Here is a 22,820-nt window from a genome sequence, read left to right on the forward strand (position 1 = left end):
ATCTAACATTAATGTCAATAGCAGGGGGTAGCTACATTAGTCTGTATCCACAAAAACAACAAGGAGTCTGGTAGAACCTTAAAGACTAACAGATTTGTTTGGGCATAAGCTTTCCTGGGTAAAAAACCTACTTCATCAAAAGCATGGAGTGAAAATTACAGATGCAGGCATTATTATACTGACACATGAAGAGAAGGGAGTTACCTCACAAGTGGAGAACCAGTGTTGACAGGGCCAATACAATCAGGGTGGATACAGTTCACTCCCAATAATTGATGAGGGGGTGTCAATTCCAGGAGAGGCAAAGTTGCTTTTGTTGCCAGGTTTATAAGAAACTGCATTGGATGCCCTGCCCACCTTCCAGAAGTTTTAGCAAACCAACCCCCACAACAGCTTACAGCTCCCTTTACCTCCTCCCTCTTTTCAACTTCCAGTGACAGTTTATTCCACCCACTACCAATGCTGCTGTCTTCAATCCATAAGTCCATCCATTCCCCTGCCCCCAAGTGCTAGAAAGATTTATAAATGTCTTATTTTTTTTAATAAATAAAAATCCAGTTTTCATCTTTTCTTTTTTATCTTTCCAGAGTAAAGTTTTCATTCACAGACTGAAATTAGAGATTAATTTTTCTAGTATGAAAAAGCTCTTATGTTCATGTAAATACTCACTTTAGGAAGGAAAAAAAATAAATGCACAAATACAAAATGGGAAATAATTGGCTAGGCAGCAGAACTACAGAAAAGGATATGGTGATTATGGTGGATCATAAAGTGAATACAAGTCAATGTGATGCTATTGAGAAAAAGGCAAATGTCATTCTGTTTTAAACAGGACTGTCATATGTAATCTTGGGAGGTAGGAGATAGTTGTTCCACTCTACTCAGCCATGGTGAGGCCTCAGCTGGAGTACTCTGGGCACCACACTTTAAGAAAGATGTGAACAAATTGGAGAGAGCCCAGAGGAAAGCAACAAAAATGATAAAAGATTTAAAAAACCTGACCTGTGAGGGAAGTATCGGGCATGTTTAGTTTAGAGAAGAGAAAAGAAGCCTGCGGTGGAATATTTTAACAGTCTTCTAATATGTAAAAGGTTGTTATAAAGAGGACTGGGGCATGCAACCCTCTGAAACATTCTGGCGACCCAATTTGGGGTCCCAAGCCACAGGTTGAGATACCCCAGTATAGAGGATAGGCTGAATTGGTGTAGTAATATTACTGCTTCTTTCCTGTCATACTGGTTAGAAACTACCATAGTAAAACTGCTCTATTTGAACCGTATCTGAGCTAAAGATCTCATCCCAGATATCATAACCAATTGGCATGACATATCATTAGAGCATGTGGGACACATGGTGGACATACCACAAAGCATCAAAAGCTCATAAGATTCTGACCTACAGGTTTTGCAATGTCTTGTCAACTGGTCCTCTGTAAAAATTAAGCCATATTAAGAGACCTGATTTTATGCTACTTTATATTAGATTATGAACTCTTTGGACAATCTTTTTGTTCTATTTGTACCGTTCTTAGTACAATGAGATCCTGGTCCATGCATGGGTGGCTGAGGTTCTGTGGCCTGCAACGTGCAGGTCAGACTAGATGATTGCAACAGTCCCTTCTGGCCTTAAAGTCAATGACTGGAGCTCCTAGGCACTACTGCTATACAAATAATACTACATAGTTTGCTTGGCCACTTTGGATCAGCCATAGCAGCTTTACAAACCCTCTAGACAATGGTTTCTAAACAGTTTAATATTTTATGCAATATATTATGTATTGCAAAGAGGAGTGTCCTTCCCCAGAGATCGACAGCAAGGGAGGCTCAGATGCCCCCTGGTGGGCGGAACAAGGAAAGCCATGCCCACTACACCAGGAGCAGATGGGCAGGACAGGAACAGGAAGTATAAAAGATGGGCTCATTTAGGGAGAAACCACTGCAAGAGGCAGATGTTTCCAAGCTGATATTGGAAACAGAGCCTGCTGAAGTCTTCTGCTGTCTTGAGGACTTGTCTGAACTACCGGATGTGGCTGATGATGAGGAGTGACTGGGACTACTGCTTGCAGTGTACCCAGGGGAGATGGAGGACAACCCAGAGATCCAGGTGCACCCTGAGGGTAGTGGCCCAGGGACAGCTGACTACCCTCTGGTTGGGTTGCTGCCCAAGTCTGGTTCAGTGTGCTGCAGCTGGATCCCTGCTGACCCAGTGGCAGACCACTCTGCCACTGTTAGGGCCCTGGGCTGGGATATGGTGGAGTCAGGTGAGCCCGTGGCAGCCTCCCCACCTTTGGCCAGGAGGCCTCTGGGAGTCTGTCTGCTGAGCTAGGATCCTAGCCTGTTGGGTGCTTGTCCTAGCCTGAGCTCCCCTACATTGTGTTGAGTGCTTGCTCCAGTCTGAAGCTCTAGACTGTTGCTACCTTGCCGTGCTTGTGTGCCAGGGTCCCTGGATTATTCACTGCTCTGCCCTGCCTGAGGTTGGGGCCCTAGACTGTGCTTGGTACCCTGCCCTGTCTGAGGGCCTGGGTTCCCAGACTATAGCTGGTTGGGCTTTAGACTGTTTAGTCAATACCACTAAAAGTATAAGTCCTACCTCCACCCTCCTGTGGGCTGCCAGCACCATTTTTTACATTCCTATTGATTTGGCAACAGTCAGTCAGCAAAAAAAAAAGACTGAAGGATAACTTCCTTCTCTTCCCCACCCCAACCTATCCATTGCCAGATAACTGGAAGGAATACACAAACCTTTAAGAGGACAATTAAAAAAACCTCACTTTTTAGCCCTAAGGATAACTTGTACTACAAGTTTTGAAATTCTAATTAATTTTCACATGTGCTTTGTTCGGACAACAACAACAAGTTGATCAGTTTTCACCATGGTTCTCGGCAATTAGTAAAATGTTGCAGAGTTTGCAACATCAAAAGTATTCATTTACCAAAATAAGTGTATTGAGCACACTGTTATTCAAACACTTTATGTCTTATAAAATATATGCAAAGACTGAACTTTGGCCCTAACCTACTTGAAAGTTGTTTTTTTTAAAAAGGTAAGTCAACTTAAAAAAGATCATTTAGGTTGTCTAAAATTCTGTAGACAGAACTGTTTTAACTGAAAGATTAAGAAAAAATTCTAGGCTTTCTTTCAGTTTTATTTGGAGCAGTTGACTGTATGCAAAATGCTGCCAATCTTATTCTTTCCCCTTCCACTACCAGTTTTCCTTTTACTTGTAGGGTGGGAAAATGGGAGGAAAAAATATCTAGACAAAATAGTCTCATGTAATGGCAGTATCATGAAAGCTGTCAACATTCAAGGGCATCTGTAATTGATTTACTTAATGAATATATTTTAAGTGATTATGAGCTTACCAGAGAAACTACATACTAACCCACACATTGTATGGCTTCTAGTTTTCAATAGGAACAAATGGAGTAGAACCTGTTTATGTTAAACTTAGGCCTGCAGGGAGGTATGATGAGAATTCTAGATTATTTCATTGCACTGCAATTAACCAATTATAATTCCACGCTCAGTAACCGTTGTTGTTGGAAATATTCTACACTTTTCATCTTCAAGCACCTTAAAGGCACAGAGTTACTGTGGCTGTGAAAACAGATTCCAAGCCCGTCCCTCTCTCCATGACACTCTGCACGTCAACCTTGTCCTACTAAGGCACCTTCTTCCTCTTCCCTCTAAGCAAAGAGTGCACAAAGGAAGGCTTAGCCACTGCAATTTGTAAAAAGCCTTTCTCGCCCAGAGGTGAGCCTGGCCTGGCTTGGCCGGCAGCGGTGGGCTGCCTCATACTGCCGCTCAGCAAACGAGGGAGCAGCGGTGATGGATGAAGCGAGGGCTGCTCTGCAGAGCCCCGAGAGCACACAGCGGGGCCCGCAGCACCCAAGAGCTGCTCGCCCGCTTCCCAGTGTGCGAGGGACCGGTCACTTCCTTGAATTTAGGCTGGAGGCGCTGCCCTGGCTCAGACTAGCATGTGCGCCGCTTCCGGTGCGTGAGGAAAGCCGGGGGCCCGCGCTAACAATAGGGCAGACAGAGGCGGGCACCCCGGCGCTAGGGAAGTACAAGGGGCGGCAGGGGAGCTAGTAGCCGGGCAGGGCGCACGAGGCAGAGAGCGGGCTGCGCGGGGTGACGGCGGGGCCGGGCCGCCAAGGAGAGCGGGATGCTGGAGAGCGGCTCCCGGCGGCAGGACCGAGTGCGGGGCAGCCCCTCTCGGCGGCGGCGAGGGGGACCCGGGCTCAAGGTGACATCTTGGGTCGCAAGAGGAGGAGGCGGCGCCGCCGCGCCAGGCCGCCCTTCCGGTCCCCCAGGTGAGCCCGGCGCCGTTCCTCACCTGGCACCTGCAGACGATGTCCGCGTCCTGCGCCAGCAGATCCACCAGCTTGCCCTTGCCCTCGTCGCCCCACTGGGCCCCCAGCACCACGGTCACCTTGTTGCCGGGCGGGCGCGCGGCGCACTCGCCGTTGGGGACGGGGGGAGCTGAGGCGCCCTTCTCAGACATGGTTGCCGCCGCCGGAGGCTCCTTTCCTGCTCCCAGGGCAGGGTACACATGAGGCGGCACAGGGGCACGCTCAACGCCGCCTCCTCCTCCCCAGACCCCGCCTCCTCCACGCCGGGAAATACCGCAACTGCAGCCGCCGCATCCAGTGGCGACCGCTGGCTCCCGCCCGGGAGCCCCGCCCTCTTCTCTGCATAGACCGATGCCGCTCTCAACCCCGCTCTCGCGGCAGGAACTACGCTTCCCGGCATGCAGCACGACGCTTCCCCGCAGGGCGCCGCACGGAGTTTGCGTGATGCTTGATGGGGCGAGTAGTCCCTACGGGTCGCACCTGCGAGAGGGGCGGAACAAGCCTTGTTGCTGCGGCCTGGGGCTGACCCAGAAGGAGGGACCCGGTGTGCTAGAGGCGGGCGCGGCGGCTGCAGATGCTGCCGCTGCCTCCCCCCCTTCGAGAGACGCGGGTGGGAGGCGCCAGGCAGTTTCTGTTGAGCACCTCCGCCGCGGGTCCGGTGTCACGTGATCGGATGGGTGGCGGTTTGTTGGGGCCGTTATTAGGCGGGCCCATGGCGCGAGCGCCGGAGCGGCTATGGGGCACTCGAGGCCTGGGGCTGCTGCTGTGCCTGGGTGGATGCTGCTGCCTGTGGAGGTGGGAGGCTGGAAAATGGATGGGAACAGAATGAGATGGGAGGCCTGAGGGGGCTGCTCCTGTCAGGGTGCCCAGCTCATCGTTGTGTCCTGAGTGGGGGAAGAACCCCAGGGTGGGCACAGAGAGCGCCTGAGCCACAGGGCGCCTGCTTCTGGCCTGCCCCAGCCCACGCCATGCGGCCCATGGGGCAACAGCTTCCAACACGCCCCAGCACAAGCCACCCAGCCCACCAGGTGACAGCTGCTAACACACCCCGACCCAAGCCATGCCACCCACAGGGTGACAGCTGCCAACATGCCCCAGCCCTCGCCCCATGGGGTGACAGCTGCCAACATGTGTTGACCCATGCCCAGCAGCTGACAAGCATAGTGTAGCACATGTATTCTCTCTTGTCTTGGATCAAGATGGATCATCATATGCTGGGCTCAGGCGCCTCTACATTATGAGCTGGTGCTGTGATTTCCTCCGCTCGCATACACATGCACTTGCTGTCATCAAGCTTGATGATGATCTGCAAAGAGCTGTCTGATCACATGGTCTTAGCTTCTTGTTGTCTGCTGGTTCTTGAGGTCTCTGGGCTCTGTCTTGCAAAGATCCTTACGGTCTATAATAGTCACTGGAAATAGGAAAGTCTAGCTGCCTCTACTAAGGACCATGAATAAGGATACGATCCTGTCATGGATTCTGGGACTTTGCAAGATGTCCATGACTTCTCCTGGGGCAAGGCTGGAGCAGCTGTCAGTCCCAGAGTAGCAGCCACTTGAACAACTGACTGGTAGGGAGGCATGGAGCAGTGGCCACTGGAACTGCCGGCTAGTGATCAGCCCCAAGGCTACCAGAGCAGTGGCCCCCAGTGGCCACCCCTCCCCTGGAGAGCTGGGCAGCTGAACAGCCCTCCTGGCTGGGAGCTGCAGGCATCTAGACTCCACTCCCAACTGGGATCTGGGGAGAGAAACCCAGAGACTGGATCCTGCTCCCAGCTGGGAGCTGGGGCAACAAACCCAGGTGGCTGACCCGCTCCCAGCCGGGAGGTGAGAAGCCCGGGGTTGCTTTCCCGCTCCTGGCTGGGAACATTGTCTGTCTTGTCAATTTCAAATTGAGAAAGGCTGCCTGGCTGCTGGCAGGGTGGAGCTGAAAAGCTGGGGCAGCTGGACCCCACTCCCTAGGGGCAAGAAGCCTGGGGCAGCTTCCTCCAACACACCCGCTCCCAGCGGGAAATGGGGAGGCAAGAAGCCCCAAGCAGCTTCCCTCCGCTCCCTGTGGGGAACAGGGTGGCGAGTCAGGGTGCAACCCACTTCCCTGTGGGGCAGCCCAGCTCCTGGCAGGGAACTGCCAGCGGAACTGAGACACTTGGCTCTCAGCTCCCCACACTGCCCCTCTTAGGTCAGTGGAAGTGTGCCTGATGAGAACGCACACCACCAACCCAAGGAGCATAGTGTGGACATGCACCACCTTAGTAATTACCTAATATAGGTCGACCCAAGTTTTTAGTGTGAACATATCCTAAGTAAGCTATGATTGCTCTACCTCCTGGAGGCTGTGAGCCTAAGTAATGGTAAGCCTGTAGTTACATATATTGGAGACGACCCAGGAACCTGCAGAGCTGCAGGAAGTTTCCAGATGGTTCAATTGGTGACAGTTTCCCTCTGAGCCTACTGAACCAATGCCCAGCATTGTGTTAGGTTGCACTGTTCTGCTGTAGGTGCCAATTTTCCTGTTAAATGTAAAGCTGAAATGGTCATTCACGATTTTATGGCATTTTTAACAAAGTAGGGCCGTCATCCCTGATTAGATGTCTTGATCTAAATCTAATTTGGGTATTTATTGTGCTTACATAAATTTTCACTGCCGTTTCAATTGACTACTATATTCTTCACTTCCGATCCTAAACAGTTGTATAGTTTTGCTATGTGCTGTTAAACAGCTGACACAATACATCTAAGAAGTGGTAACGTACCATTGGTGTGTGAGTAATTCTAGTTTGTCATATACAAATATAGTGCCAAATTTGGCCCTCATTTACACCAGTGTAAATCCAGAGTAAGTCTACTGACTTTGAATTGATCTATGGTTTGTAGACTGTAATCTTATGCTTTCACACAGCTATTCCCTGGCTTCCTGAAATAGCTTTGGGACCTCCAGAATATTGTCATAACATGATATTGCTTTGTGACGTTATTCTAATGCTGCTCTCTAAGGGGGTCATAGAGTATCACTGCTTTACTATTTTTATTTGGAGAAGAAATTAATTTTGACATTCATACCTTTGTGCATTTTCTTTGCAGGTATAAAACTAATGTAGAAAACTATGCTGTCTTCACTACCAGAACCACCGTAAGTGTTATTTAATAATGATCAAAACAAATCAGTCTTGATTTGTAATACACTGCTTCCGGCTTTTATTTGTGTATATTAGGGACTGACAATGTTTTGGGTCTGATTTCAAAGACCCTTTATTTTGTAATGTCTTAATATTGCAAAGTAGAGTAGATTTTGCTGTATATAGGAAGATTTTTCTGTAAGGATGTTTCAGGACTAATTCAATCAGGCCGACATGTTACTTCACAGACCTATGGAAAGCAGACAAGCCCTCTGCTTAAGCAGACAAACCACTGCTTACACCAAGTTCTTAGATCCAAGGACCAGGTTTTATTTGCATAGGTACAGAGCACTACACCCAGTGATCAAATGACATGTAGCAGGCCAGTGAACTGGCTATATCACAAGGGGAAAGGCATTGATTCTAGGTTCTGACATGATCTTTTATACATAGTATTACACATTATCTTTATCAACACGCCCTTCTATTCATTTGCTGTCCCAAATTTTTTCTTCCCTATCGGGTAATATTTATTGCTGTACATCATGTTCTGAATTATACAATAAGTTGCAAAAAGCATTGTTCCCCTTTTTAGCAATAATAAAACTATCATACTATTTGACAGGGATTTTGCTTGTTTTCCCTAGTCTCCCCAAAACCTTAATAACAGAATGTTCAGATCTTAATATTTTTTGTCAGGAACCTTTGTTCTCACTTTTCCATCTTGAAAAGGTTATAAAGAGGTTATAAAAACCACACTTGAGTATGCAGGCCTACAAAACCTGCACATATGTTGTTTATACTTCTACTTACACATTCCTGATCAATTATCCACTAAATAAGCATTGGGTCTTTACCAGGTTATATAGAGTAAGCTCACCTAACCAATGCTTTACTCCTTTACATTTTCTCACATGGGTTTAATTAACCATACCATTCAATAATATGGCTATAAAATATGCTAAATCTTGACAAAAGTTCAAAAAATACAATTGCTGATACCCATTGTCAAAAACAAGCACTTTTTGTAGTCTAGAGAAAGCCCTAGTGCAAAACTGTTCAGAGATTTCTGTTTGCACTTGTTCATTTTGTTTTATTATTTATTTTCACTTTTAAGTGAGAGAAACAACAAAAATATATGTTACATAATAAGTGTAATAATTTAGGTCGTATTGTCTTTTCAAATTTAACAAAATTATTGGCGGAAGATGTATAGCCAAAACAGTCATATCTATTTCAAATTTCACTTTAATTTGGACACACTAAAGCTTTACATGCAAATATATTTCTTTGGGGGATAAGAGGCAACTCTCATATAGGAACAGTTAGTAGATAATCAGTGATTACAAGTGGAGGGGGTGGATTGTGTTCATCACATTCCATTTAAATATACTGAAGAGATATTTAGAATGGTCACATCTGTAGGCCAAAGTATGTATTTCTGGCAGTCAGGTAAGGACATCTCAAACCAGCATGATTATATATCTGTTTAAATTACCCAGTAAGTATGTGTCTGATAAGTCATCAATTCAACTTTAACCTGTTCAGGGTTCAGTACTGCCCATATTGAGGTCAATGGAAGTTTTGCTAGTGATTTCAGTGGGAACAGGGTCAGACCCATAAATCAGAAAGGAAAGTTAAGGATACAAGTGGGAATAAAAGAAAAATGCTGTAACACAGTGGTTCTCAAATTGTGGCCTGCAGAGCAATTGCTGGTCATCTACAGAGCTGACTGGTTATATGGTACAGGCTCTTCCTCCTTATTAACTGCTGCTACATTGCATTAAAAGACAGGTGAAACAGATTTAATATTTTTCTAATGTTGCATTTCCATGCTAGCAATTTATGAGTTTTCCATAGCTTGCACCAGTTCAGTATCACAATGTATGAATAAATGGTGCCGTTCTCAAAATCATTTGCAGTCAGCTTTAGTAATTGAATTAGAACCATTTTCTTGGCAAAAAATTCCCACTGTTGCTACTACCAGTGATTGTGAACACACTTGTGCACGCACTATTGTACACGTCAACAGTTTAAAAAGCAAATGAAGTTGAAAGGGTTAGTAATTCTCTGCACTACTTGGAGGGAAATTCAGATTTTATTGAACTGCCAGTCCTAGTTTTTTGTTTCTGTGGCACCAGGCATGGGAGTTCAGTGGAGTAAAATTATGCATTGAGGGGAGGGAATGCCTTGTCTATTGACAACAGTTTATCTGGCCCATTTAGGGTGACCAGATAGCAAGTGTAAAAAATCGGGACAGGGGGTGGGGGGGTAATAGGTGCCTATATAAGAAAAAGCCCCCAAAATCGGGACTGTCCCTATAAAATCAGGATGTCACCCTAGGCTCATTGCAGAGCACCATCTAAAGAGCTCAAAGGCAGTTTTGAGTGTGCTTTTGTTGCGTGATGATGGCCTTGGCAATAGTGAACTGTTCCCAGGGGGGAAAACAGAAATCTTTACTGATGTATTGAACTAAAGAATAAAGAGCAAGATGAAAACTAGTTTACTCTTACTGGTGCTACTTACTGTGAGTGTCACAAAGATTGCACTTTGCAACAAGATTTCCTGCCCTGCTAACAGGGACCTCAGAAATGGTAGTTATAATTCAAAACCTTATTTGCTAGTTTTATAGAAGACATACCATTTTATTTATTTGTAGTGTGCTTTACATAATTTAGTCTGTTTTTTTCCCATTGAAATTATTGACAAAACTTTTTTTGACAGTGGGAGAAGACTGGGTTTAATACCATAGTCATTACAATTTTAAGTTTGAAGTTGTCCCTAGGCATTTTTAATATTTAAAGAATTTAATCATTTCTGTGTAATAATTAAAAACCTGGTAAAAGAACATTATGGTTTTAAAACCACTATACAGTTAGATATATTGCAACAGATTATATATTTGTATGTACTACCATAAGTTCTCTACTCTTTGTTTAGATATATTTAGAGTATGAAGGAGCTGAATTTGTGCAATGGGAAGTTTCTACGTTATGTACTGTTGCAAATAAAAGGTAAGGACTGCAAAAGTGAATAATAACAGCACAATGGTAACTCACATTGACTTTATTGGGAGCAGAGTTAGGTCAATTCTGAATACTTTTGAAAATTCCACCCAAAGTTTGAGACGGTCGTGTTTGTATAGACATACAAATAAGATGGGCTTCTGTTAAGCCTGGCACATGCATTCATTTGGAGATCTGTTGGAAAACAAAATGTTATTTTTATTTCCCTTAAGAATTATGAAGTACAGATCCTTTGTTTCAGAATAAGAGTTGTGGGTTGAGATTTGCGGAGGAGACAGAGATGCAGGTCCTGAGATTTCTATATAATTTATATTGTAAGTTAAATATTTATTGATGTAATGGAATATAGAATTAGGCATTGGCATATACAATATAAAGTAGTTCTAAGTATGCTATTTCTCCTAAACTTCCTTGCCTATGTACTGTACATGTGAGGAAACCTTGAGCCAAAAAGATTGATAAATACTTTAAAATATGTATCTAAATTAAGAATTGCACATTTTCTGTTCTTGGGTTTTTTAATTTTTTTTATTTGGCCCAGTGCATTTATATGAACAGTGCCATGTAAACAGATATTCTTTCTATCTCAGAGATGTAAAGAGTCTGTCATTGTAGAACATAAATGCTGAATTGTATTCTATGTTTGTGTTATTTTTAAGTTGAAACGTGTCTGATTCCTTACATTTGGAGCAGCTAGGGTCTTCAGGAGGACCCTGTTTAAGACATTAGACTGCACAAAGGTTTCTAGACACATAATGTTCAGGTAGTGGGACGGACAGGACACAATCTTTTTTGTCTAGGTATTCTTATTTGATCATTTAATGGCCAAGATACCTAATGCATTTGTGAGCTCCAGATTAGATCCAGCTACACTAGGAGTAGGAAACCCAAAATACCACTTTTTTTAAAAAAAGCATCTCTGCCCCTAAATGACTGTTTAGCCAGGATATGGTACAACCTTTAAAAAGATTTCAAATTAACAGAGGGATGTATTACAGCTATTATCTGCATAGCACTGAGATCCAACACTATCTACAGTATAGCGGGAGTACATAAAAGTTATACTCATGCAGCATTGTGGCTGAAAGTTTTGATAAGCAAAAGTCAGATAAAAAGTTGTGGTTTCCACTGCAGCTTTAATTTGTCTATCTTGCTGTGTTTGTGTTTATATGTGTTATGTCTTTGAAATTATTGTATTGGTAAGCTTATTTGAATGTACAATCAGATATCACATATTTAAATAAACATTTGAATGATTGCACATTCAGGCATATACATCTGTGTGTTAATGTGAGTGTATTATCATTAGATTGCAAATTCAAATCCAGATGCAAAGTGCAGTTGTTACTTCCAAAATCCAGACTTAAGGCACCCCCACAATGGTTTGCCTGTTTCAGTAACTCAATTGTCAATTGTTTGTTTTGGTAGGTGAAAGGAGATGGCCCATCCTAGAGGAATTGCCAGAGTTTTACTAGGGGTTGCCCTGTGACCTTCAGAAAACTCCCCAGAACAGACTAACTTTGTTTATGCTTGGGAAGACATGGATATAGCCTTCGGCTCAAAGGATTGACACTCAGGCAGTAATCTTTGAAAACAAAAATTTTCTTTATTTAATGTACCAAGATTCCCTGATACAATAAAATCTTTTAAAAGAACAAAAACATATATCAAGAAACATAAACATAAATTCTATTAGCACAAGTATTCACATTAAAGTACTCAATACTGCAATGTCATACATTTGGAAATGGCTCCAAGTGGTTACATTCTACATGTCATGATCAATCACATGTAGGATGCTGACAGCAAATCTAATTAAAGCACTAAACTTTTATACATAGTAACATATATCCAACTTTAGTATCTCAAACACACTCATATGTCCTAGCTCCTTCTTATACCATAGGTCTCATGCTTACTTTCTACAGTCTTCTTTTCCCTCTGATCTGTCAAAAGATCCCTGTCTGTCTCAGTGCCAAACTCCTGCTCTTCTTCTCTGTCTGCTGCTGCCGCACCTCTGCCACCCCTTCTGCGCTACTGCCGCTGTTGCTTGAGGTGATTTCTTGATCCATCACAACAATCTAGCCGCCTTCTTCCCTCTTCAGTGATTTTTCTCTCTTCCTGCTTCTTCTGACTTTTCTCCTGCTGACAACCTCTTCCTTCCAGTCACTCACACACATCAGTACCACCAACACCAAACTTGTCAGCTCTCTGCCTTATATATGATTTTGGCCTACTTTGGTTATTTCCTCAATCCTTATCATTAGCATACTTCTCCTCCAATCATCTTTAAGTTCTCTCTGATTGCTCCATTCTTATGAACCAATTAAAGCCGCTAAACCTATCTGTCAATCAAAGCTGGATCTGATTGAAAACCTGCACCTGACCTGACTGACCGCTCCCTTTAGGTTTTGGAGTAATCTTTATCTAACCTCAGCATGCCAGCTTGCTATAGGCCAAATTACTCCAAGACCGCCACTTTAATCTTTGTGCTCTGATTACCTGCAACTACCATTTTATTATTCCTGGCCCTAACTGCTTAAAACTGTCTTTATTAGTTATTAAATTCTTATAAATATAAATGATGCTTATTTTCTTAGTACATCTATATGCATCTTAATATTAGGATGCACTGTAACCACTCCAATTTTTACCTAATTTTAGATCATTTAATTTTGATATTTCCTTCACTTCAGATAGTGGTGGCACAGCAGTGTTCTTAATGCTGTATTTCATACACAGAATAGAGCAGCTGAAAGATCTCTCATACCACAGTGTGTCTTACAAAGGTGTTGAGATACGAAATAGGTAGACAGCTATTTTAAATGTAGTGTGTTTTATAAGGGTGTAGCACACTCAAAGGGCTTGTCTACATATAGTTTTTATTCCACTTTAAATATATCAGTGAGAAACTAATATAGTTGAAGCAGTGCAACCCCATCATATGGACACATTTATGTTGATATAAAGGTGCTTTATATTGTGATGTACAGCTTAGGGTATGTCAGGGCTGGCCCACAACATTTTGGCACCTGAGGTGGGGATCTCAAATGACGCCCCCGTGCTCCCTCGCTTGGGCCAAAACTTTGAAAGGTCTCATTTCTGCTATCTCCCTGTTCTACTCCTCTCATGGTACTGCTCTGCTACCTACCCCAATAAAGGAGAACAAACAACTTAAAATGCCTTGTTCAAAAATTTTAAGTGACACTTAACTTTCAAACGCCTGAACAGCAAATGTAATTTTTCTTGTCTGCATAGTAAACACTGTCTTCTTTAACAGTTTGAATAATCAAAGTGGTGCTTTCCGTGCCTTCTTGGTTGCAAAGATTTGAACTGCTTCTGGAAGGTCCACAGTCTGGGCCAGCTCATGCTCTATTGAGATGGTTGCAACGCCGACCAGCCTCTCCTGTGTCATTGTGGAGCGTAGATGTGTTTTTATTAACTTCAGCTTCGAGAAACTGCGTTCTCCACGGGCAACTGTTACAGGAACTGTTAGAAGTATGTGCAGAGCAACAAAAGCATTTGGAAAGAGGGTGATCATCTGATTTGTGCACATATATTCCAGAACAGCCTTTGGAGTTGATCCTGCTGAAATGTATCTTGAAAGGGCTTTCAGTTCATCACCTAAGTCACTCTCATCAATATCGCGCATATCATCATGTGTCAACACTGTCTCTAGTGCCCTGCATTGCTGGTGTAGGTCTTCTTCAGGTATAATGAGGAGTTTTGGAATATTATACAACATCCCAAATATACTGCTGTGTTCCTTGAGCTGCATGAAACATTCTTCAACTGACTGTATTGCACAATTAGCACCTGGTTAAAGAATTCAACTTTGCATTGTTGTTTGGGGTCTCTTATGGGATTATCCCGTGCCTCGTAATCAAAACGTCTTCTTCTTCAGTGACTTTTGTATTCTTGAATGGGTGGGAAAATAGCTTCAGTGTGAGGTTCCTCTGCCAACTTCTGTGCACTCTTCAGAACGTTTTGAAATCCCTCATCTGACCGGTAAGACTGTAGGTATGACTTTGCTTTGTCCAGTTGTTCCATTGCTCCAGATATATCAAGTTCAACACCTTGGAGTCTCTTGCTTACAACATTTATTTCAAACAGTATGGCATGCCACAACACTAAGCCACACACAAATATGAAATTATGTATGATTCTGGTGATTCCATTTCCCTCTGCCACTGTTCTCCCACGAACAGTTCCTGTCATAGCGTTATCCTCCATAATGGCAACTATGGCATCATCTATCTTCCCAATTTGGTGTTTGATAGACTTTATCGCCTCCACTCAACTTTCCCATCGTGTGGCACTCAGTGGTTTCAGTGTCAGAGAGGATGTTCCCAGACGTTGCTTCAAAATTTGCCATCGATGAGTTGATGCAGAGAAAAATACAAAGATGCTTTGAATGACATTAAAAAATTCAGCAGCCTCACTAGAAGCTGATGCTGCATCACTGACCACCAAGTTCAATGAATGAGAACTGCATGGCACAAAAAAAGCTCGAGGGTTTAACTCTTGGATCCGTGTCTGCACTCCTCTGTTCTTTCCTCTCATGTTGGCACCATTATCGAAGCCCTGACCTCTCATGTCAGCTATCGCAATTCCCGTATCTTCCAGCTTTTTAAGAAGCACATTTGTCATACCAGCTCCTGTAGTATCATCAGTGTCAATAAATTCTAGAAAATGCTCTTTGACAGTCACCACTGCAGGGACATTTTCACTAGGTTCTGTTGTTGTTACAAAATGCACCATTAAAGTCATTTGTTCCATATGGCTGGTGTCAGGTGTGCAGTCCAGAATAACAGAGTAATATCTTGCTGACTTCAAATCTGCCACAATCTTCTGTTTGACTTTTGTTGCCAGTAACTGTATGATCTCATTTTGAATTGTTTTTCCAAGGTAGTAGTGTTTGTACGTTTCTTGGGCGGTGACTCTTCTTAGATGCTCCTGGAGTACAGCATCAAACTCAGCCATCAGCTCCACAATTTTAAGGAAGTTTCCATTGTTTGGCACATACAGCTGACCTGAAATGCCACTCAGTGCTAGATTTTTGGTAGCAAGCATTCTCACAATGGCAATGAGCCTTTTCAGAACATTTTGCCAGTAAAGAGACTCTGATGCAATCTTCTCTTGATGCTGATCATCTATGGTGGCCTTTAACCTTCGTCTCATCGCAAGCTCTTTCCACCTATGGAAGGCTCTCTGGTGATTTGTTGCCTTCTCATGGCATGCCAGATTTCTAACCCGATTTTTCCAGTCCTTTGTTCCTGTAGAACCCAATGTGGCTGGAACATTAGACTGGAAGAGTTTGCAACAAAAACAATATGCAGCATTCTGGGTTTTTGAGTACATAAGCCATGGCCTCTCCACTTTGTCACCATTGGGGATTACACGCCAGTAATGTGTTTGATGGAAACTTCTATTTTCACTGTCTTTGGGGAACATGAAGTTTTTCACTTGCTGTGGCCCATGCAGTACAAGGAAGTCCCTCAGGCTACTGCTCAAGTGGGTCCACAGTCCTGGATCATCTAGACTTAAGGAACTAAACTCAGCAGCAGCTGTTTCTTGCGCCTCCACCACACTCTTCTCTGATCTACACTTTTCTTCAGGAATGTGCATGGTTACATCCATTTGAGATGGAGATATGGATACTGCAGTAGCTGCCAGGTCACCTGCACTCTGACTAACTGGAAAATCAGGCATCTCCTCACCAGTCACATCCTCACAAGGCTCACCGTGAACATTTGTGTCTATGTATCTCAGGAGGGCTCCTTCCTGCTTAGATAAAAAAGCTTCCTTTGCTTTCTTTCTTTCTTTCTTTCTTTCTTTTTCTGAATGCTGCCCCGGAGGGGCGTTTTCTTCTTTCACTCATGACTGCTGTTCTGTGCCAGCTATAGTGGCTCTCAACACTCATTTGAAGGGGACAAATAAGCAGGCTGGTAGCATTGCCTGAGTGAGGGAAGATATCAGCATCTTAAGGGCCTAACTGGCTCCAACTACTTCAGTTGACTGCCTGTTCAAGGAAGCAGCAGGAAACAGGAAGCTTCTTGAGAAGCTGGTGTTAATCAGTCCAGGCTCCTGGGGGTGCTAGAGAGGTACATCAGAGGCTCCTCCTCCTCTCTCTCCCTACAGCTCCTGCTGCTTTCTGTTATTCACTCTCACCTTTTCTCCTACCTGCCTGCTATGTCTCTTGTGCCCTCCTTCCTCCAGCACAGCACTGCACCATCTCTGTGCATCTAGAGCAGAGAGCATACATATGCACCAGCAGCAGACACAATTTTCTACACTCTGGGTCCTATTGGCGCCCCCTTCCCCCTCCCCCCCCAGTCTGGCATCTGAGGCGGCCACCTCAGTTCGCCTCATGGTGAGGCCATCCCTGCAGGTATATCTACAGTACAAACACTACAATGGTGCAGCTGCAGCAGTAGCATAGACACTTACTACAGTGATGGAAGGGGTTTTCCCTTCACTGTAGTAAATCCACCTCTCTGAGAGGCAGTAGTTAGGTTGACAGAAGAATTCTTCCATCAACGTTTTGGTATCTATATGGGGCTTAGTTCAGCTTAATTATGTTGCACAGGGCATGACATTTTTCACAGCCCTGAGCAAGGTAGCTAGGTCAACCTAAGTTTTAGGTGTAGACCCAGCTTTTGTCTCATAAGTGTACGGGAATAAGCTATACTGGTATAAAGCACCTATACACTGGCATAACTGGGTTCACACTTGGGATTGTACTCATTTAACTATTATGGTATAAAAAATATCAGCTCTACCTGAAATAGTGTGTAGATTAAGGCTAAGCTAAAAAACTGAGCACATTGATTTTGGACTGAACGGGCAATCTAATGATAGTACATTTAAAAAAAATTGTTGGAGAATAAGGAAGAGAAAGGTTTGCTCAGTTTGAAAGATGGAGATAGGGGAGGAATTAGGTCCTGAGTCAAAGTTAAGACTGAATGGACCAGTCAGAACACCAGTCTGGTGTTAATTAGTATTAAATACCTGGCTGTTTGTTTTTTAATTACTGTAGTTCACCTACAACAACACTGAACTGTCCAGTTCCTGGAACTCACACAATTAGACCAAAAGTTGACAATGAGGTAAGCTGTCAATAATAACTATGAGAAATTCATAGTGCACTGTAGTCAGGTCCATGTGTCCCTAGTATTTGCAGTGGGGGAGGTTTAGATTGGATATTAGGGAAAACTTTTTCACTAAGAGGGTGGTGAAACACTGGAATGCGTTACCTAGGGAGGTGGTAGAATCTCCTTCCTTAGAGGTTTTTAAGGTCAGGCTTGACAAAGCCCTGGCTGGGATGATTTAACTGGGATTTGGTCCTGCTTCGAGCAGGGGGTTGGACTAGATGACCTTCTGGGGTCCCTTCCAACCCTTATATTCTATGATTCTGTGATTCTATTTTGCAGTATTTGCACAGAGTCCACTTCAGTGGATCACAAATTAAATGTGAGTCAATAGTGTAATACTGTTGCAAAAAATGTTAATGATCCTGGGACGTATTAGCCGGAGTGCTATAAGAAAGACACTAGAAGTAATTTTTCCATTCTACTCAGCGCTGATCAGGCCTCAGCTGAAGTACTGTGTCCAGTACTGGGCACTGCACTTCAGGAGAGATGTGGACAAAGTGGAGAAAGTCCAGAGAGAGCAACAAAAATTAGTAACGGTCTAGAAAACATGATCTATTAGGAAAGATTGGGGGAAAAATGGGTTTGTTTAGTCTAGAGAAGAAAAGACTGATGGGGGACACGATAACAGTCTTCAAGTACGTAAAAGGTTGTTATAAAGAGGAGGGTGATAAATTATTCTCTTTATCCACTGAGGACAAGACAAGAGGTAATAGGCTCAAACTGCAGCAAAGGAGATTTAGGTTAGACATTAGGAGAAATTTCCGAACTGTAAGAGTAGTTAAACACTGGAACAAATCACCTAGGGAGATTGTGGAGTCTCCATTATTGGAGGTTTTTATTATCATCTTAGGCAAACACCTGTCAGGGATGGTCTAGATAACACTTAGTCCTGACTCAGTGCAGGGGACTGGACTAGATGACTTATCAAGGTTCCTTCCAGTCCCATGTTACTGATTCTATGATTAGCTTCATAGTATTGTTCCAGAATCAAATCTTTCTAGCCCTAATGGTTGTGAAAGAAACCTTCCAAATGTCAGCTGAGTGTAACCAATGCAGTGATGTGTTCCTGAGTGTGCTAACAGACTGAATCAATAGCTCAGAGATGTCTGAACAGCCCCTATTCATTATATTGAGGTGTGTGATGTGGTATACAAACACCACATTGGCCAAGGTTAATAGGATGATGTGGGCTCAAACAGCTCCACCCTCTTATCCTGCAGAGCTTTCAGTCTTGGGGGGGGGCACTTGAACAAGGGAGAGAGCTCGTTTGTGAATGGACTTGAAAGGAGAACAGACTGGCAGCTCCCTTGTGTGAGAAGCCTAGGGAGAGCCAGGAGCTGACTAAAGACTGTGATCTGCTAGGACCTCCCTGTGGGAGATTAGGCCTGTCACTGACTATTAGTTTGTTTTTTTACCATGAACCTGTCGGTGGGTGGGTGTTAAGATGAGCTGCTGCAGGTGGGGTCCTCCTGAAAGGAAGGAGGCTGAAAACTGAGCCCAACAGCGCTGAAGATTCTTTTGGTTTGTGTCAGGTTTCAGAGGAACAGCCGTGTTAGTCTGTATTCGCAAAAAGAAAAGGAGTACTTGTGGCACCTTAGAGACTAACCAATTTATTTGAGCATGAGCTTTCGTGAGCTACAGCTCACTTCATCAGATGTTTACCGTGGAAACTGCAGCAGACTTTATATACACACAGAAATCATGAAACAATACCTCCTCCCACCCCACTGTCCTGCTGGTAATAGCTTATCTAAAGTGATCAACAGGTGGGCCATTTCCAGCACAAATCCAGGTTTTCTCACCCTCCACCCCCCCCACACAAATTCACTCTCCTGCTGGTGCTAGCCCATCCAAAGTGACAACTCTTTACATAATCAAGTCGGGCTATTTCCTGCATAGATCAAGGTTTTCTCACATCCCCCCCACCCCCATACACACACAAACTCACTCTTCTGCTGGTAATAGCTCATCTAAACTGACCATTCTCCAGGTTTAAATCCAAGTTAAACCAGAACATCGGGGGGGGGGGTAGGAAAAAACAGGAGGAAACAGGCTACCTTGCATAATGACTTAGCCACTCCCAGTCTCTATTTAAGCCTAAATTAATAGTATCCAATTTGCAAATGAATTCCAATTCAGCAGTTTCTCGCTGGAGTCTGGATTTGAAGTTTTTTTGTTTTAAGATAGCGACCTTCATGTCTGTGATTGCGTGACCAGAGAGATTGAAGTGTTCTCCGACTGGTTTATGAATGTTATAATTCTTGACATCTGATTTGTGTCCATTTATTCTTTTACGTAGAGACTGTCCAGTTTGACCAATGTACATGGCAGAGGGGCATTGCTGGCACATGATGGCATATATCACATTGGTGGATGTGCAGGTGAACGAGCCTCTGATAGTGTGGCTGATGTTATTAGGCCCTGTGATGGTGTCCCCTGAATAGATATGTGGGCACAATTGGCAACGGGCTTTGTTGCAAGGATAAGTTCCTGGGTTAGTGGTTCTGTTGTGTGGTATGTGGTTGTTGGTGAGTATTTGCTTCAGGTTGCGGGGCTGTCTGTAGGCAAGGACTGGCCTGTCTCCCAAGACTTCCACTTCTCTGGAAGGGACTGAACACTGTCAGTGACCTGGCCGGCATCTAAGCCACATCCGCAACTCAAATAATGCAAATTTCATTATCAACATTACCATTATCATTACCTATTTTATTAAGGGGGGACATAAGTCTATAAAATCTTGAATGGTGTGGAGAAAGTGAATAAGGAAGTGTTATTCACCCCTTCACATAACACAAGAACTAGGGGTCACCCAATTAAATTAATAGCCAAAACAAACATAAGGAAGTACTTCTTCACACAACATGCAGTCAACCTGTGGAACTCGTTGCCAGGGGATGTGGTGAAGGTCAAAAGTAGGGCTGTCAAGTGATTAAAAAAATTAATCGCGATTAATCGCGTGATTAAAAAAATTAATCGTGATAAATCGAACGATTCATCGCGCAATTCATTGTGTTGTTAAACAATAATAGAATACTATTTATATAAAATTTTTTGGACGTTTTCCACATTTTCGAATATATTGATTTCATTTACAACACAGAATACAAAATGTACAGTACTTTGTATTTATTTATTATAAATATTTGCACTGTAAAAATAAAAGAAATAGTACTTTTCAATTTACCTAATACAAGTACTGTAGTGCAATCTCTTTATCATGAAAGTTTAACTTACAAATGTAGAATTATGTACAAAATATAACTGCATTCAAAAATAAAACAATGTAAAACTTTAGACCCTACAAGTCCACTCAGTCCTACTTTTTGTTCAGCTAATCGCTCAGACAAACAAGTTTGTTTACAATTACAGGAGATAATGCTGTCCACTTCTTGTTTACAATGTCACCTGAAAGTGAGAACAAGCATTTGCATAGCACTGTTGTAACTGATGTTGCAAGATATGTACTTGTCAGATGCGCTAAAGATTCATATGTCCCTTCATGCTTCAACCACCATTCCAAAGGACATGCGTCCATGCTGACAATGAGTTCTGCTCAATAACGATCTAAAGCAGAGCAAACCAATGTATGTTCATTTTCATCATCTGAGTCCGATGCCACCAGCAGAAGGTTGATATTCTTTTTTGGTGGTTCGGGTCCTTTAGTTTCGTCATCGGAGTGTTGCTCTTTTAAGACTTCCGAAAGCATTCTCCACATCCCATCCCGATCAGATTTTGGAAGGCAGTTCCAATTCTTAAATCTTGAGTTGAGTGCTGTACCTATCTTTAGAAATCTTGCATTGGTACCTTCGTTGCGTTTTGTCAAATGTTCAGTGAAAGTGTTCTTAAGAAGGCATGCTGGGTCATCATCCGAGACTGCTATCATATGAAATATATGGCAGAATGCCGGTAAAACACAGAGCAGGAGACACAATTCTCCTCCAAGGAGTTCAGTCACAAATGTAATTAATGCATTATTTTTTTAAAGAGTGTCATCAGCATGGAAGCATGTCCTCTGGAATGGTGGCCAAAGCATGAAGGGGCATATGAATGTTTAGCATAACTGGCACATAAATACCTTGCAATGTCGGCTACAAAAGTGCCATGCGAACATCTGTTCTCACTTTCAGGTAACATTGTAAATAAGAAGCGGGCAGCATTATCTCCCATAAATGTAAACGAACTTGTTTCGCTAAGCTGAACAAGAAGTAGGACTGAGTGGACTTCTAGGCCCTAAAGTTTTACATCATTTTGTTTTTGAGTGTAGTTATGTAACAAAAAAAATCTACATTTGTAAGTTGTGCTTTCATGATAGAGATTGCACTATGGTACTTCTTTGAGGTGAATTGAAAAATACTACTTCTTTTGTTTATCATTTTTACAGTGCAAATATTTGTAATACTAATAATATAAAGTGAGTACTGCACACTTTGTATTCTGTGTTGTAATTGAAATCAATATATTTGAAAATGTAGAAAAACATACAAAATATTTAATAAATTTCAATTGGTATTCTATTGTTTAACAGTGCGATTAAAACTGTGATTAATCACAATTAATTTTTTTGAGTTAATCGCGTGAGTTAACTGTGATTAATTGACAGCCCTAGTCAAAAGTATAACTGGGTTAAAAAAAGAATTAGATAAATTCATGGAGGATAGGCCCATCAGTGGCTATTAGCCAAGATGGTCAGGGATGCAACCCGATGCTCTGGGTGTCTACATTTCTATGATACTGTGTTCGGGATTTTTATATCCAATTTTGCAATACAAAGAAAGTTAACAAATTAGGAGCAGTGTACATTGGGTCAGATGTCAAATTAAATAATGTGATGTGATACTGTAGTGAATGCATTATTCATTTGCATATTTAGTTAAGTAGAAGCCTCAGTTCTAAATTTATGTGTGCCGTTCACAGAATCTTCAATCTGTTGCATTTGCATGCCACTGATTGCAGGGATCTTGCCACAGAATTTTGGTTAAGTTTGCCATGAAGTTCCTGGGATTTGACTATGATTGTTATTTTTTTATTTTATCCAGAATATATACAGTATTGTGGGAGGAGGGAGCTCAGTGGGATGTGGTTATTTTAAAAGTTTCTACTAACAATTGGTGTTTTATACAATAAAGAACACTTAAACATACTCATTAAATCACCCCAAAGAGGGGAAGAAATA

At 42.9% G+C, this 22,820-nt stretch overlaps 2 protein-coding genes across 2 annotated transcripts in view; one reads left to right on the plus strand and one right to left on the minus strand.

The window, feature by feature from the left end:
• Positions 1–4,767, minus strand: part of ADSS2 (adenylosuccinate synthase 2) — a 48,958-nt gene extending 44,191 nt beyond the window's left edge. Inside the window, 2 exon segments of the mRNA XM_075126966.1 lie at positions 4,337–4,665; positions 4,668–4,767. Of these exon segments, the coding sequence (XP_074983067.1) occupies positions 4,337–4,665; positions 4,668–4,752 (414 nt within the window). The 5' untranslated portion in view covers positions 4,753–4,767.
• Positions 4,768–4,975: 208 nt separating this feature from the next.
• The window catches only part of CATSPERE (catsper channel auxiliary subunit epsilon), an 82,135-nt gene continuing 64,290 nt past the window's right edge, over positions 4,976–22,820 (plus strand). Inside the window, exons 1-4 of the mRNA XM_075126967.1 lie at positions 4,976–5,147; positions 7,433–7,481; positions 10,408–10,481; positions 17,533–17,602. Of these exons, the coding sequence (XP_074983068.1) occupies positions 5,026–5,147; positions 7,433–7,481; positions 10,408–10,481; positions 17,533–17,602 (315 nt within the window). The 5' untranslated portion in view covers positions 4,976–5,025. The remainder of the gene's footprint in view (positions 5,148–7,432; positions 7,482–10,407; positions 10,482–17,532; positions 17,603–22,820) is intronic.

Source organism: Caretta caretta, chromosome 3 (genome assembly GCF_965140235.1).
Source record: "Caretta caretta isolate rCarCar2 chromosome 3, rCarCar1.hap1, whole genome shotgun sequence".
Lineage (NCBI taxonomy): Eukaryota > Metazoa > Chordata > Testudines > Cheloniidae > Caretta > Caretta caretta.